The 12,939-nt window shown below is 44.4% G+C and overlaps 1 protein-coding gene across 2 annotated transcripts in view; it reads left to right on the top strand.

Moving 5' to 3' along the window:
• Positions 1–12,939, top strand: part of LOC137438996 (sucrase-isomaltase, intestinal) — a 674,815-nt gene that overhangs the window by 601,293 nt on the left and 60,583 nt on the right. For both annotated transcript variants that reach the window (XM_068134544.2, XM_068134543.2), the window contains exons 31-37: positions 7,513–7,638; positions 8,074–8,205; positions 8,308–8,418; positions 9,143–9,205; positions 9,359–9,472; positions 11,142–11,226; positions 11,698–11,836. In XM_068134544.2, the coding sequence (XP_067990645.2) occupies positions 7,513–7,638; positions 8,074–8,205; positions 8,308–8,418; positions 9,143–9,205; positions 9,359–9,472; positions 11,142–11,226; positions 11,698–11,836 (770 nt within the window). The remainder of the gene's footprint in view (positions 1–7,512; positions 7,639–8,073; positions 8,206–8,307; positions 8,419–9,142; positions 9,206–9,358; positions 9,473–11,141; positions 11,227–11,697; positions 11,837–12,939) is intronic.

Below are 12,939 nucleotides of genomic sequence, written 5' to 3'. Positions count from 1 at the left end.
AACTCCTCTCGCCAGACGGGCGTTTCAAACTCAGCGTTCTCAACGCTAATCAATATCGACACCGCTCGCGTCGGAGCTGGGCGAGGAAGAAGAAGAGGCCGCTTCTCCCGGACCTCGTGTCTTTTTTCTTCTTCCGGTTCACCATCCCCTTTCCGGTCCCCTGTTATCCGGAGCCTCTCTAACCATTTAACCACAACAACCTTTAATAGAATAAACATTAATAAGCAATGACATGAATAGTAATTCACCTAAACCCGGAATCAGTAACACTCCCCCCCTTCAAGAAAGAAAGTTTGAACCCCGCGAAAACTTTCTGGGCCGGCCAACTTTGATAAACAAACCCGATACCCCAAATCATCAGTTCCCCCCCTGGCACAATTATCGCATCTCAAAAATAAAGCAACAAACTTTCACCAACACCCCCCAGAGATTCCAAGGTAATTCCCTCTAGACCAAGCGTCAACAACTTCTAGTTGCTCTTGGATGGAGGCCCAGCTGAGTACTCACTACATGGACGCCTTAAGGAATGTGGGGTTCACGGTTAGTCCGGGGAGGAAAGTTCATTACATGGACGCCTTTAAGAACGTGGAGTTCACGGTTAGTCCGTGCAGGAACGTTCCCTACCGGGACGCCTTTTAAGTACGTGGCGTTCACGGTTAGCCCGTGTAGGAGCCCAGGCTCGGCGGCTCCGCCGTATATAGAGTGCTTCAACTTCTCCGGACTCCTAACAGTTACGGTGGGACCCCTTGTCCCAGCAGTCACCTGACTGGCGGTCTCCTTCTCGGCCAGTCCTCTGCCAATCATTCTTTCGGGAGATGCCGTAACTCTGGGAGCCTCCATAGTAATATCGGCTGCTGCCAACACCAAAACTACCGCCAAGTGGTCCTCTTCTGTAGACCTCTCGACGCCTACGAAATGCCTTCCCTACTGTTATGGTCCGACCCTCCAAATCCTTACCATTCCAATTCTTCTCTGCCTCCCTGGCGTCTCTTGTGCTTGCAAACGTGACAAAGCCAAACCCTCTTGACCGTTGCGTTTCCCTGTCTTTTACCACCCGCACTTCCACCAGTGGCCCATATCTGTTGAAGACAGAGGTCAGAACTTCTTCCTCTGTGTTGAAGTTCAGTCCCCCTACAAATAACTTGGCACTTTTGTCGCCATCCCGAGCTGGGGTGGGGTTATTTCCCCTGTGGTGCTCTTCACCCACCCTCGGGTTACCATAAATTTGCCCCCCGGCCAAATCATTCCCGATAATCACAGATACTCCCTCTACAGGAAGCGTGGCTTGTAAACCGACGGTGACCGGTCCTGACACCAAATCGGATTCCAAATGGATAACATGAAGTGGGGCACTAACACAGCCACCGATCCCTTGTAACCGAACCCTATCACCAGTTGCGGTACTCTTTGATAATGGCAAAATGCCTTCAAGCATTAAGGATTGATGGGCTCCTGTGTCCCTCAATACCCTAACAGGTCTTGGGTTAGTCAAGTCTCCCTCGAGTGAGACCAACCCCTCATAAATAAATGGTTGGTAACTCTTCTGTGGGCAATTTCTTACGCTTGCCATCGCATTCGGAGTTGTAATAGTCGGACTCCGCTCTGGGTTGTCCCTTTTCATGAGGTAACAACTGCACATCAAGTGTCCAGGTTTTTTGCAAAAGGCGCAAGTAGGCCCGGAGGAAAAACTCGTGGTCTGCCTCGGGCCCCCCGGGAAATAAGACTGTCTTGGGCCCTGATTTCGAACAGTTGGGGTATCAGAGTTGTCCCCATAATCCTCTCGAGGCCGCCGCCATGTATTGTCGTTCTCCGCACCGGGTGTTCCATAACTCCCCTGCTGAAGTCTAGGCAAGGAGTTAGGGTTGTGGACCCCTATCCGGTCGGTGTGTTAAGGCATAATCATCTGCCATGTTGGCTGCGTCCCACAACTTTGGTACTTTCCTTTCCTGCAGGTACACTTTGATGTCCTCGTGGACACACTGTTGAAATTCCTCCACCAGGATCAAGTCACGCAATGCTTCGAAGTCTTTCCCGACTCCTTTTGACTCACACCACCGATCAAACATGTTTTCTTTCACTCTGGCAAACTCCACATGGGTCTCACTCTCCCTCTTCCTGGCATTCCTGAATTTTTGCCGGTAAGCTTCAGGAACCAACTCATAGGCTTTGAGGATGTGCTTCTTCAATACCTCATAATCTGCACATTGGTCCATTGGTAGCGCCGAATAAATCTCTTGAGCTTTACCCACCAGCACACTTTGCACTAGTATGGTCCAGGCCTCCTCCAGCCAGTTTAACTGTCGAGCCACTTTCTCAAAGTGTGGAAAAAATTTAGCGACTTCCTTTTCACTGAAGGGTGGAACCAGCCTCACATGTCTGTCCACATCCCAGGTGTTCTGGCTAGGTGTCGGCCCAGTCAGCAAGGGTGGTACCTCTCCCCGTTCTCTCATTAACTCCAGCTCCTTGAATTTAATTTCTTGCTGAAGCTCCATGTCACGTTCCTTTAATTCCCTTTCCGCCTTTCTCTCCTCTGCTTCGAGTTCCCTTGCAGCTCTCCTCTCCTCTGCTTTTCTCCCTTCTAACCTTTCCTGGAGTTCTCGTTCCACTCTCCTTTCCTCTGCTTGTTTCTCTTCTCTCCTCTCTTCTGCTTTCCTTTCTTCTTCTGCTCTTTCCTTTTCTGCTTTCCTTTCTTCTTCTGCTAACCTTTCCTGGAGTTCTCGTTCCACTCTCCTTTCCTCTGCTTGTTTCTCTTCTCTCCTCTCTTCTGCTTTCCTTTCCTCTTCTGTTCTTTCCTTTTCTGCTTTCCTTTCTTCTTCTTTTAACCTTTCCTGGAGTTGTCGTTCCACTCTCCTTTCCTCTGCTTGTTTCTCTTCTCTCCTCTCTTCTGCTTTCCTTTCCTCTTCTGTTCTTTCCTTTTCTGCTTTCCTTTCTTCTTCTTTTAACCTTTCCTGGAGTTCTCGTTCCACTCTCCTTTCCTCTGCTTGTTTCTCTTCTCTCCTCTCTTCTGCTTTCCTTTCCTCTTCTTTGATCCGTTCCTGGCTCCGTAATTGCAACTCCAGTTTCCGGAGCTCAACGTCTTCTGGTTCTTCGGGTAGCCACTGCCAGGCTAACTCGTCCCATGTTCCTAATCCCACCATAGATTGTATCACCATGGTCTGCAACTCTGCCTTCCTCAAATTAGTTCGGACCTCCAAGTTAAAATGTTTGGCCAATTTCAAGAGGTCCGATTTTAGTAATGCTCAGAACTGTGCCTCACTAGGTGTTACCGCAAAGTTCTGTGCCACAAACGCCATGGTGACTACTGGTAACACCTGTTAACCTTCACCCCAGAAATTTCCAACAAAGCAAAGCAACAGTATTACTATTATTGCTATTGTTTTGTTTTTTTGTTGTTGTTTTTGTTGTTTTGTTGGCAGAGCAAAACAATTTTTTTGGGAATGTTGGAAAAGTTCCCACTCTTGGGAATTCTTTCCCGGACTAAAATTTAGAAAATTTTATAGATCCCGGACGTACACCCAATTGCGAATCCGCAAATTGTAATTTGGACGAGCCCCCAATTTCTGCTACGTGGTCCTCCCGGTAACTACCTGGTCTTGGTGACCCCCGGACCGTGGGAGGACCCCGCCAGAAAGATCTATGCTTTATACGCTTTCGTAACGCAATCAATATGAATTCCAGTCAATAAGAAACCCCACACCAAGGATCCGGATTGATCAATAATATATTCCCCAATCAATCAACAACCATCAACAATCAATCACCAATATTACTAAGATGGCCATCTCATATATTCCCTCCCTTTCCCCACTCACGACCCCTCAATGGTCACTGTCCCTCACAATGTCTCTGGGCCCCTCCAGACCAAGGTGAAGGTCGACTTCTCTGCACACGGGCGGTTGAACGGACCCCTGGCGGACGTGCTCCCAAACGTGCACGTCAAGTACCGGGAACAGCTGCTGCAGCGCACACCTCCTTGCAAAGCAAAGCGGGCAAAGCAAAGCGCGGCTCGCAAAGCGTGCGAGGCCCAAGGTGCGACCCGTACACGCCCTCAGAGGTGTCGAGGCGAACAGTGCCGGACGCTTGGTTCCTTCCAGGAAGCCCCGGCAACCTGACACGTAACAGGCAATCACCCCGCGCAGGTAACTCCTCTCGCCAGACGGGCGTTTCAAACTCAGCGTTCTCAACGCTAATCAATATCGACACCGCTCGCGTCGGAGCTGGGCGAGGAAGAAGAAGACGGCTGCTTCTCCCGGACCTCGTGTCTTTCTTCTTCTTCCGGTTCACCATCCCGTTTCTGGTCCCCTGTTATCCGGAGCCTCTCTAACCATTTAACCACAACAACCTTTAATAGAATAAACATTAATAAGCAATGACATGAATAGTAATTCACCTAAACCCGGAATCCGTAACAATATTGAGACCTTCACCAAAATCGAATCGATTCTTCCTTGTCACACACACAACCTGTCCACAAAGTTTCGTCCAAATCCATCCATAACTTATTGAGATATCCTGCTATGTATCGTTTTTGGCCTGATCTCCCAATGGTGACGAATCATTTAAAACATTCTAGTAGCCGGATCCGAATCCGGATCTTCACCAAAATCTAATCATTTCGTCCTTGTCACAGATGCTACCTCTCTGCCAAGTTTTGTCCGAATCCATCCACAACTTTTTGAGATATCTTGTTCACAAACAAACAAATGGACAAACGGACAGACAGGAGTGAAAACATAACCTCCATCCACCTTTGGTGGTGGAGGTAATGAAGAAAAACCCGCTCCATGGGAGTACCTCTTGTGCAGTTGCCCTTCATGGGGCCAGACAGATGCCCCTGGAGTACCGTCGGAAAGTGGATGTGGCAACGCACTGCTCTGGCATAAGGATGACCATTCATGACCTGACCTGGGTTAATGGTGGACCATGTGCTCTGCAGAAACCTGGGAGGAGAGGGCAGGGGGGGAGGGGTGGGAGGGGGGTGTTGGAACAAAGCAGAGAAAGAACAGAGGGTGCAAGACCAGGAAGGAGGCAGTAAAAGACAGAGAGACCACTGACCTGTCTGTGATGGCGAAGTGATAAGCCCACAGACTCAGCTTCACTGTGAGGTTTCAATAATCCTGAAGGCCTTGGTTTCCAGAAGGTGTGAGGCAGGGGAGTCATTCCAAAGGGGATAGCAGTACGCCATCAAGCTGCGGATGAAGGCCTTGTGGGTGGATAGAAGTTCAGGTGTGCCAAGGAAGGACTTTGTATGATTTAGGATGCTCAGTGGGTGTCTGCCTTTGGAGTCCAAATTTGAAATGTGGTTTGCCCAAGAAAGATCATGGATGGTAGTGAGTCCCAAGAGTTTGAATGACTGAATTTCCTCAAGAGGACTGTTGATAAAGTAGATGGGAGGGTTTGCCATACGGTCCTTTCAGAGAGAGATCGTGTGAGTGTGAGATTTGTCAGGATTTAAAGACATGTTGCAGGTGTTCGATCAGTTTGTGATTTTGTCAAATTCTGAAGACGGGGAAGAGGCTGCAGCCTCAATTTTGTTGTTTGTAAGAAATCAGATCTGAACCACAGGCTTTACTTTACTCAACCACTTCATTGTCGATGAGGTTAATGCGATCAGCCAGTAGTCATTCAATTCGGAGGGTCATGCTCGCTTGGGTAGTTGAACAACATCAGCAGATTTCCAGTCGGATGGAATTGATTGTAAATCCATTGACTGCTGGAAGAGAACAGAATAGGGCACTGCCAGCTGTCTGGTACCTACTTTAAGAATCCGGCCACAGATCATCTTATCAGAGGCAGCTGCTCTGCGAGGATTTAAGTTGTTGAACAGTTTTCCCACTTCATTCGCTTTGATGACTATATGCTGGCCTTCTGTTTCAGATAGAGCAGAGCAACGTGCTGAAAACAGGTCACTGAAATCATTTGTGTCAAAGCGGCTTTAAAATTGATTAAGGGAATTTGCTATCGACATTGGGTTTTGTAAATCGAGAAATTAATCATATAAGTTGGTATGAAGCATGGTATGAAGCATTGGAAGATGACCAACTTAGGTGAGATAAAATTGTTCCTTCTAGTTTCTGTTAGACCATTTCATAATACAAAAATCAGGTAGTGGTGTCAGAATATAAGATTCGGAATAAAAATCGGAATAAAAATCAGGTATTGGTGTCGGAATATAAGATTCGGAATAAAAATCGGAATAAAAATCAGGTATTGGTGTCGGAATATAAGATTCGGAATAAAAATCGGAATAAAAATCAGGTATTGGTGTCGGAATATAAGACTCGGAATAAAAGTCGGAATAAAAATCAGGTTGTGGTGTCGGAATATAAGATTCGGAATAAAAATCGGAATAAAAATCAGGTAGTGGTGTCGGAATATAAGATTCGGAATAAAAATCGGAATAAAAATCAGGTATTGGTGTCGGAATATAAGATTCGGAATAAAAATCGGAATAAAAATCAGGTAGTGGTGTCAGAATATAAGATTCGGAATAAAAATCGGAATAAAAATCAAGTATTGGTGTCGGAATATAAGATTCGGAATAAAAATCAGAATAAAAATCATGTAGTGGTGTCAGAATATAAGATTCGGAATAAAAATCGGAATAAAAATCAAGTATTGGTGTCGGAATAAAAGATTCGGAATAAAAATCGGAATAAAAATCAGGTATTGGTGTCGGAATATAAGACTCGGAATAAAAGTCGGAATAAAAATCAGGTATTGGTGTCGGAATATAAGACTCGGAATAAAAGTCGGAATAAAAATCAGGTAGTGGTGTCGGAATATAAGATTCGGAATAAAAATCGGAATAAAAATCAGGTAGTGGTGTCGGAATATAAGATTCGGAATAAAAGTCGGAATAAAAATCAGGTAGTGGTGTCGGAATATAAGATTCGGAATAAAAATCAGGTATTGGAGAAAATGCAACGAAGAAAGGGAATCTACGGAATGTACCAAGATATTTACAATTACATGATTCCGTGCTCAATTTGATTCTGGCTCAAACTATATGCTATCGGTTTGGTGTTTCACAGTCCGGAAGTTGCTTCAAGTGCGTGCCGTCACTCAGATGGACTTTAAACTGGGTTTCCCATCTGCTAACATTAGTTGGTGGACTTGAAAGATCCCACAGTGTCTTTCGTGAAGTGTAGGTGAGCTACCACAGGCATCCTGGACAGGTTACAAATCACTTTCCAAAACCAGCTTCAGCTTAGCTAGTCGGTTCATGAAAGTCAAAACAACTAGGAAATATAATAACTTAAATGGTGATTGATCTGTCGTGGAGATAAGTGAAGCTGACATTTTGGGCCTTACCCTTGGTCGGTTCATGCAAGACTTGGAACAAACCTCTCTCTCTCAGCCAACCCCATACAATGTGCGAATTGTTGGTGTCGTAAAGTAGTAGTAGTAGTGGTGGTAGTTGTATATATTAGTCAAATAAGTTACATTTTTAGAGAAGGATTCTTTCTTGTTTCATAATTGAACTGTCGTTATTCGTTATTCACACAACAGCTGATTGGACGACCAATGTTACCCCCGTACTGGGCACTTGGGTTCCAGCTTTGTCGTTATGGCTACAAGAACGATTCGGAAATCAAAGAGCTTTACAATGCGATGAAACTCGCCAACATGCCTTACGTAAGTAATTCTTACATAACTTGTCACTCCAACACTTTTCTACCATACCAGTTTTGGTGTAAAACTCCCAAACAAAAAAAAAAAAAAAACGATGGTTCATGCGGTTTCGCATGAAGTAGATATGCCCTTCACTTGCATTGCTATCTGCTAAAATGATTCCATAAAAGACGTTGGTCTCTAGTTTCATAAGGTGCAAAGAATGTATTATGAATTCTTACTTAATGTATTATGATGCTAATAATTTGTATGGATGGCCAATGTCTCAATCCCTACCTTATGGGAAAATTGAATGGGTTAAAGAGAAAGATTAACCTTCCAAGAGTGAACACATTTCACCCCAAAAGAATTCTACCTTTCCTTCCTTTTTGCATTTCCTTCCAATCGTTTTCACACCTCCAATCATTCCATGTCCCACTGTCCACCTGCATGGAACAGGACATCCAATACGCAGATATTGACTACATGGAGAGGCAGCTGGACTTCACTCTTGACAGCAAAGACTTTTCTCATCTCCCGGAACTTATCGATGCCATGCATTCTGAGGACATGCATTTCATACTCATTCTGGTAACTTTCCCCCGACTTTGACACAAATTCAGGATAAGTCCCCCACTGGCTTTGACCGAATAAAAGGGCGCGCGGAATTATTTTCTTCTCTGCCTTTCCAAGGATCCGGCGATTTCAGTGAATGAGACGGAGAATTACTTACCGTTCACCCGAGGAGTGAAAAATGACGTGTTTATCAAGACAAATGATGGCAGCCAGATCATGTTTGGCAAGGTAAGGATGACATCCAGGAGGTGAGGACCTTTCCGTTAACGTTGCCCGTGACTTTTTTCCAGGTACTTTTCAGGTACCGATATCGTTCATGCCTCTCGACCACGCGATAAATGCCAATTTTATATTGGTTGATCAAATTGATGAAATGTCTTTTTGTCACAGTGGTATTAGCTCAGCCAACTGGGCAACAAGGCTTTCAGTAATTTATGCAAGGAACGGATTAAAAAGCAGATTATGATGGGAAAGATGTTTCGTATTGGCAGCGGGATATTTCCTTTGATAATGATCTCACGTCAGAGCTGTCTGATCCTGATTCAATTCCCAAGCGGAAAGGATTCAATTGAAATTGACGTCTTGTGCACTGCAAGCAGTGGGAATTCTTCGCTGTGGATTGTGCTGTGCTTTGGAGATGGTGATAAGCTGGCTGTCCTATTTGCTTGCACTTGCTTGTAGAAGTTGGAGATTCCGAAGTAATTCTCATCAGCAAAATTAAGTGGCCTTGATCAAACTTCAAATTACCTGCCTAACGTGAGCTTGGGCACATTTTCTCATGAGATGTAATCCTCCTATGGATAACGCAGGAGGCTCATAGGATGGTGGCTTTCCAACAGAGATTTGTACAAGCAGATATGTCAGTCTTTTTTATTGGTTATTTTATTGAAAAGATCATTATTGCTCGCTAGAAATCCTAAAGTATTGCTTTTTCACGATATTTACCCCTTAGGTGTGGCCTGATTATCCCAACATAACGGTGAATGAAAGCTTAGACTGGGAAGACCAGGTGAAGGTAAGGATTGCCCCCTTCAGCTCGTTGCATCATGCTATATACGGCCTCGACAAAAATTGGGTTTAATACTACCACCAACACCTATTAGGGCAGGGTCACAACCATAATAGTCTTCACGTGACCACAGTTGTCGCTTGTCCTTTCTTCTCTTAGCGATACAGAGCATATGTAGCGTTCCCCGACTTCCTTAAACAACGCACACACGAATGGTGGTCGAGAGAGATATCAGACCTCTACAAGAAACTGAAGTTTGACGGCTTGTGGATCGTAAGAACAAACAAAATTTAAACAATTTTTTTTTGTGACTTGATGAACAGTTTTATTGAATAACATATGCAAAAGGTATTTGTTGTATGCATAGTCGAGTCTCGTGTAAGAGCTGGTACTAGTACACTGAATTGATCAGGATGCAACAGGACAAAGGACAAAAGGAACAGTAGAGAGGGGGGGAAAACACCAACGGCAGAGTTGTGGGGAGGAATGGCGACAAGAAAGGATGCATGGGGTTTTTTTGTTTGTTTTTGGTATACTTAGTCGAAGCTCGAATAAGATCCAACAAGTGGAACATAATACGAAAGGGAGTGAGAGACAAGAGGGGGAGAGAGAAGGAAGCGCAACAACAGAGATCGGAGATCTGTGTAAGGGAGAGGGCAGGGGCGGGGTACATGGGATAAACAACATGGACACTACAAGGACTTTCAGGAAAGAAAACGGAATTTGAAGGAGTTGGATCTGGGGTGGATTAACGGGGGTAGAAAAGATCAAGGTTTTGGATGGGGGAAGATAAGAGATGGTGGTGAACAGCTGTTTTAAAGACCTGGAGGGAGGAGTGGGATTGAAGAGAGTGAGGGAGTTTGTTTCAGAGGTGGGAAAAAAAGGAATAAAATAATTTTTTGTATTAAAAAAAAAAGGAATGAAAGGGTTGGAAAGATGCCCACAATGCAGCTCTCCGGAAGAAAAGGTGGAAATATGGAAGGAGGAGGGCTTGGGTAAGGTGGGGGGGGACGGGGGGTTACGGGGTAGAAAAGATCAAGGTTTTGGATGGGGGAAGATAAGAGATGGTGGTGAACAGCTGTTTTAAAGACCTGGAGGGAGGAGTGGGATTGAAGAGAGTGAGGGAGTTTGTTTCGGAGGTGGGAGAAAAAGGAATAAAATAATTTTTTGTATTAAAAAAAAAAGGAATGAAAGGGTTGGAAAGATTCCCACAATGCAGCCCTCCGGAAGAAAAGCTGGAAATATGGAAGGAGGAGGGCTTGGGTAAGGTGGGGGGCCGGGGGCTTACGGGGTAGAAAAGATCATGGTTTTGGGTGGGAGATGATCTGAGATGGTGATGAACAGCTGTCATGAAGGCCTGGAGGCAAAAATGGGATAATCCAGTGCTGCATTTGATCAGTCATTTGATACTGTATTAGCACGTAGTAGAAACCATGATGTGGGAGCAATTGTTGTTGGCATTTCGGTCCATCAGGTCCATTTCCGTGAACGCGTGCGACTCCGTTACCAAAAGAGCTTTCTATTTCACATTGCAAAATAATATCCTGGAACATTCCTTTTGTTCCTTTTGATTTGTAAATGCGCAATCAACACGCCAATGATCACAAGCAGCGTTCCATTATTCATGCCTTGCACAGACAACTTTTCCAACGAAAAGAAACCACTCAAGTCTCCTCTCTGATATCTATTGCTTTGTAGTACCAGGGAAGATCCTCTCCTCAATATAATGTCGGGAAAAAGATGGATTCTTTGATGGAACAGAGAAGGCGATGTGGACCTTTTCACAAGCTCGATCGAAGTGCTTGCGGAGATGTTTAAATGACAAGGACTCTCAATCTTTTGCTTCAGCCCTTTTGGACACGTTTCTATTCACATCCGATCCGAATGCCGAAGTGGCACCAACTTGTTTTGACCTCCGCTTCTCCCTCCTTCTCTTTCGCAGGACATGAACGAGCCTTCCAGCTTCGTATCGGGCTCCACGGTGGGATGTTCACGGGACGATTTGAATAAACCTCCCTACATGCCAGGTACGTGTTCCGCCTTCGAATGTCCACGGATCGTGTTCGTACAGTAAAGAATCATCCCATCGCTCGTTGGGTCGAACCGTTCACGCTCGCACAATATCTACGGAAGCTCGTGACCCGCCTGCCGCGGGGTCGCGTGACACGTGGCAGGGTCTCACGGTGACCCTGTCCTGGTTCGCATTCGCTATGAAGATAGTTGCACGACGTTCATTTTATGGCAAAAAGTGTTCCAAACTTCCCAAGTCATTGAAGTTGAGGTGACTCACCTTCGTCGCCTCACGTTTGCGGCGGCTTCAATTTGAGCTTCCCACTGTGTTTGCACTGGATTCGCCGATTATTTTGAATTTTTCCCCGATCGCAGTTGCCTGATCGTGTTCCCGGATCCGCGAGATCCACGGCTCCCCGTCGTGCCGGTCATTCAAGCAGGAGAGAATGATGTGTTTGCCGATTGTTTCCGGCTGTGCTGTTTTGCAGTTGTTTCGGACAGAGACATGGGTTTGCAGTTTAAGACGCTCTGCATGGAAGCTCTGCAGGAAAGAGCTGATGGCAACCTCACCCTGCATTATGATGTTCACAGCCTTTACGGTTGGGCCCAAACAAGGCCTACGCTTCAGTGAGCTTTCAACATTTGCTGGACATCTATCCACACGATTGTCCCTTTAATTAGATGCCCTTCATCAAGTGGCCGATTTGTGCACTTGAATCTTTCATTCCTTTTTAAAATTGTGCTCGTTCTCTTTTCCAAAAATTGTGCTTCAACATTAATGGTTCTTCTTCTTCCGTAGGGATTTTGGTTGAACTATTTTGAAATTTACATAATTGGAGTCTTACTTTATTAAATTTGAAGTTTCGAATGAAATGTTTTGAATCTTCCTTAAATTTTTATTTATGGCATTAATAATTTAATTCCATCCTTTAATGATTCAAACTACGAGACTACTATGTACTACGGCGAGTACTACTACAACTACTACTATGTACTACAACTACTACTATGTACTACTACGACTATTACTGCTACTATGTACTACTACAACTACTACTATATACTACAACTACTACTATGTACTACTACGACTATTACTGCTACTATGTACTACTACAACTACTACTATATACTACAACTACTACTATGTACTACTACGACTATTACAACTACTACTATGTACTACTACAACTACTACTATGTCCTACAACTACTACTATGTACTATAACTACTACTATGTACTACTACGACTATTACAACTACTACTATGTACTACTACAACTACTACTATGTCCTACAACTACTACTATATACTACAACTACTACTATGTACTACTACGACTATTACAACTACTACTACTATGTACTACTACAACTACTACTATGTCCTACAACTACTATGTACTACAACTACTACTATGGACTACTACGACTATTACTGCTACTATGTACTACTACAGCTACTACTACTGCTACTATGTACTACTACTACTACTATGTACTACTACAACGACTATTACTGCTACTATGTACTACTACAGCTACTACTACTGCTACTATGTACTACTACTACTACTACTATGTACTACTACAACGACTATTACTGCTACTATGTACTACTACTACTACAACTACTACTACGACTATTACAACTACTACTATGTACTACTACAACTACTACTATGTCCTACAACTACTACTATGTACTACAACTACTACTATGTACTAC

This window comes from Myxine glutinosa, chromosome 13, assembly GCF_964187855.1.
Source record: "Myxine glutinosa chromosome 13, kmMyxGlut1.1, whole genome shotgun sequence".
Classification (NCBI taxonomy): Eukaryota; Metazoa; Chordata; class Myxini; order Myxiniformes; family Myxinidae; genus Myxine; species Myxine glutinosa.
This window is presented reverse-complemented; position numbering and strand designations above follow the sequence as displayed.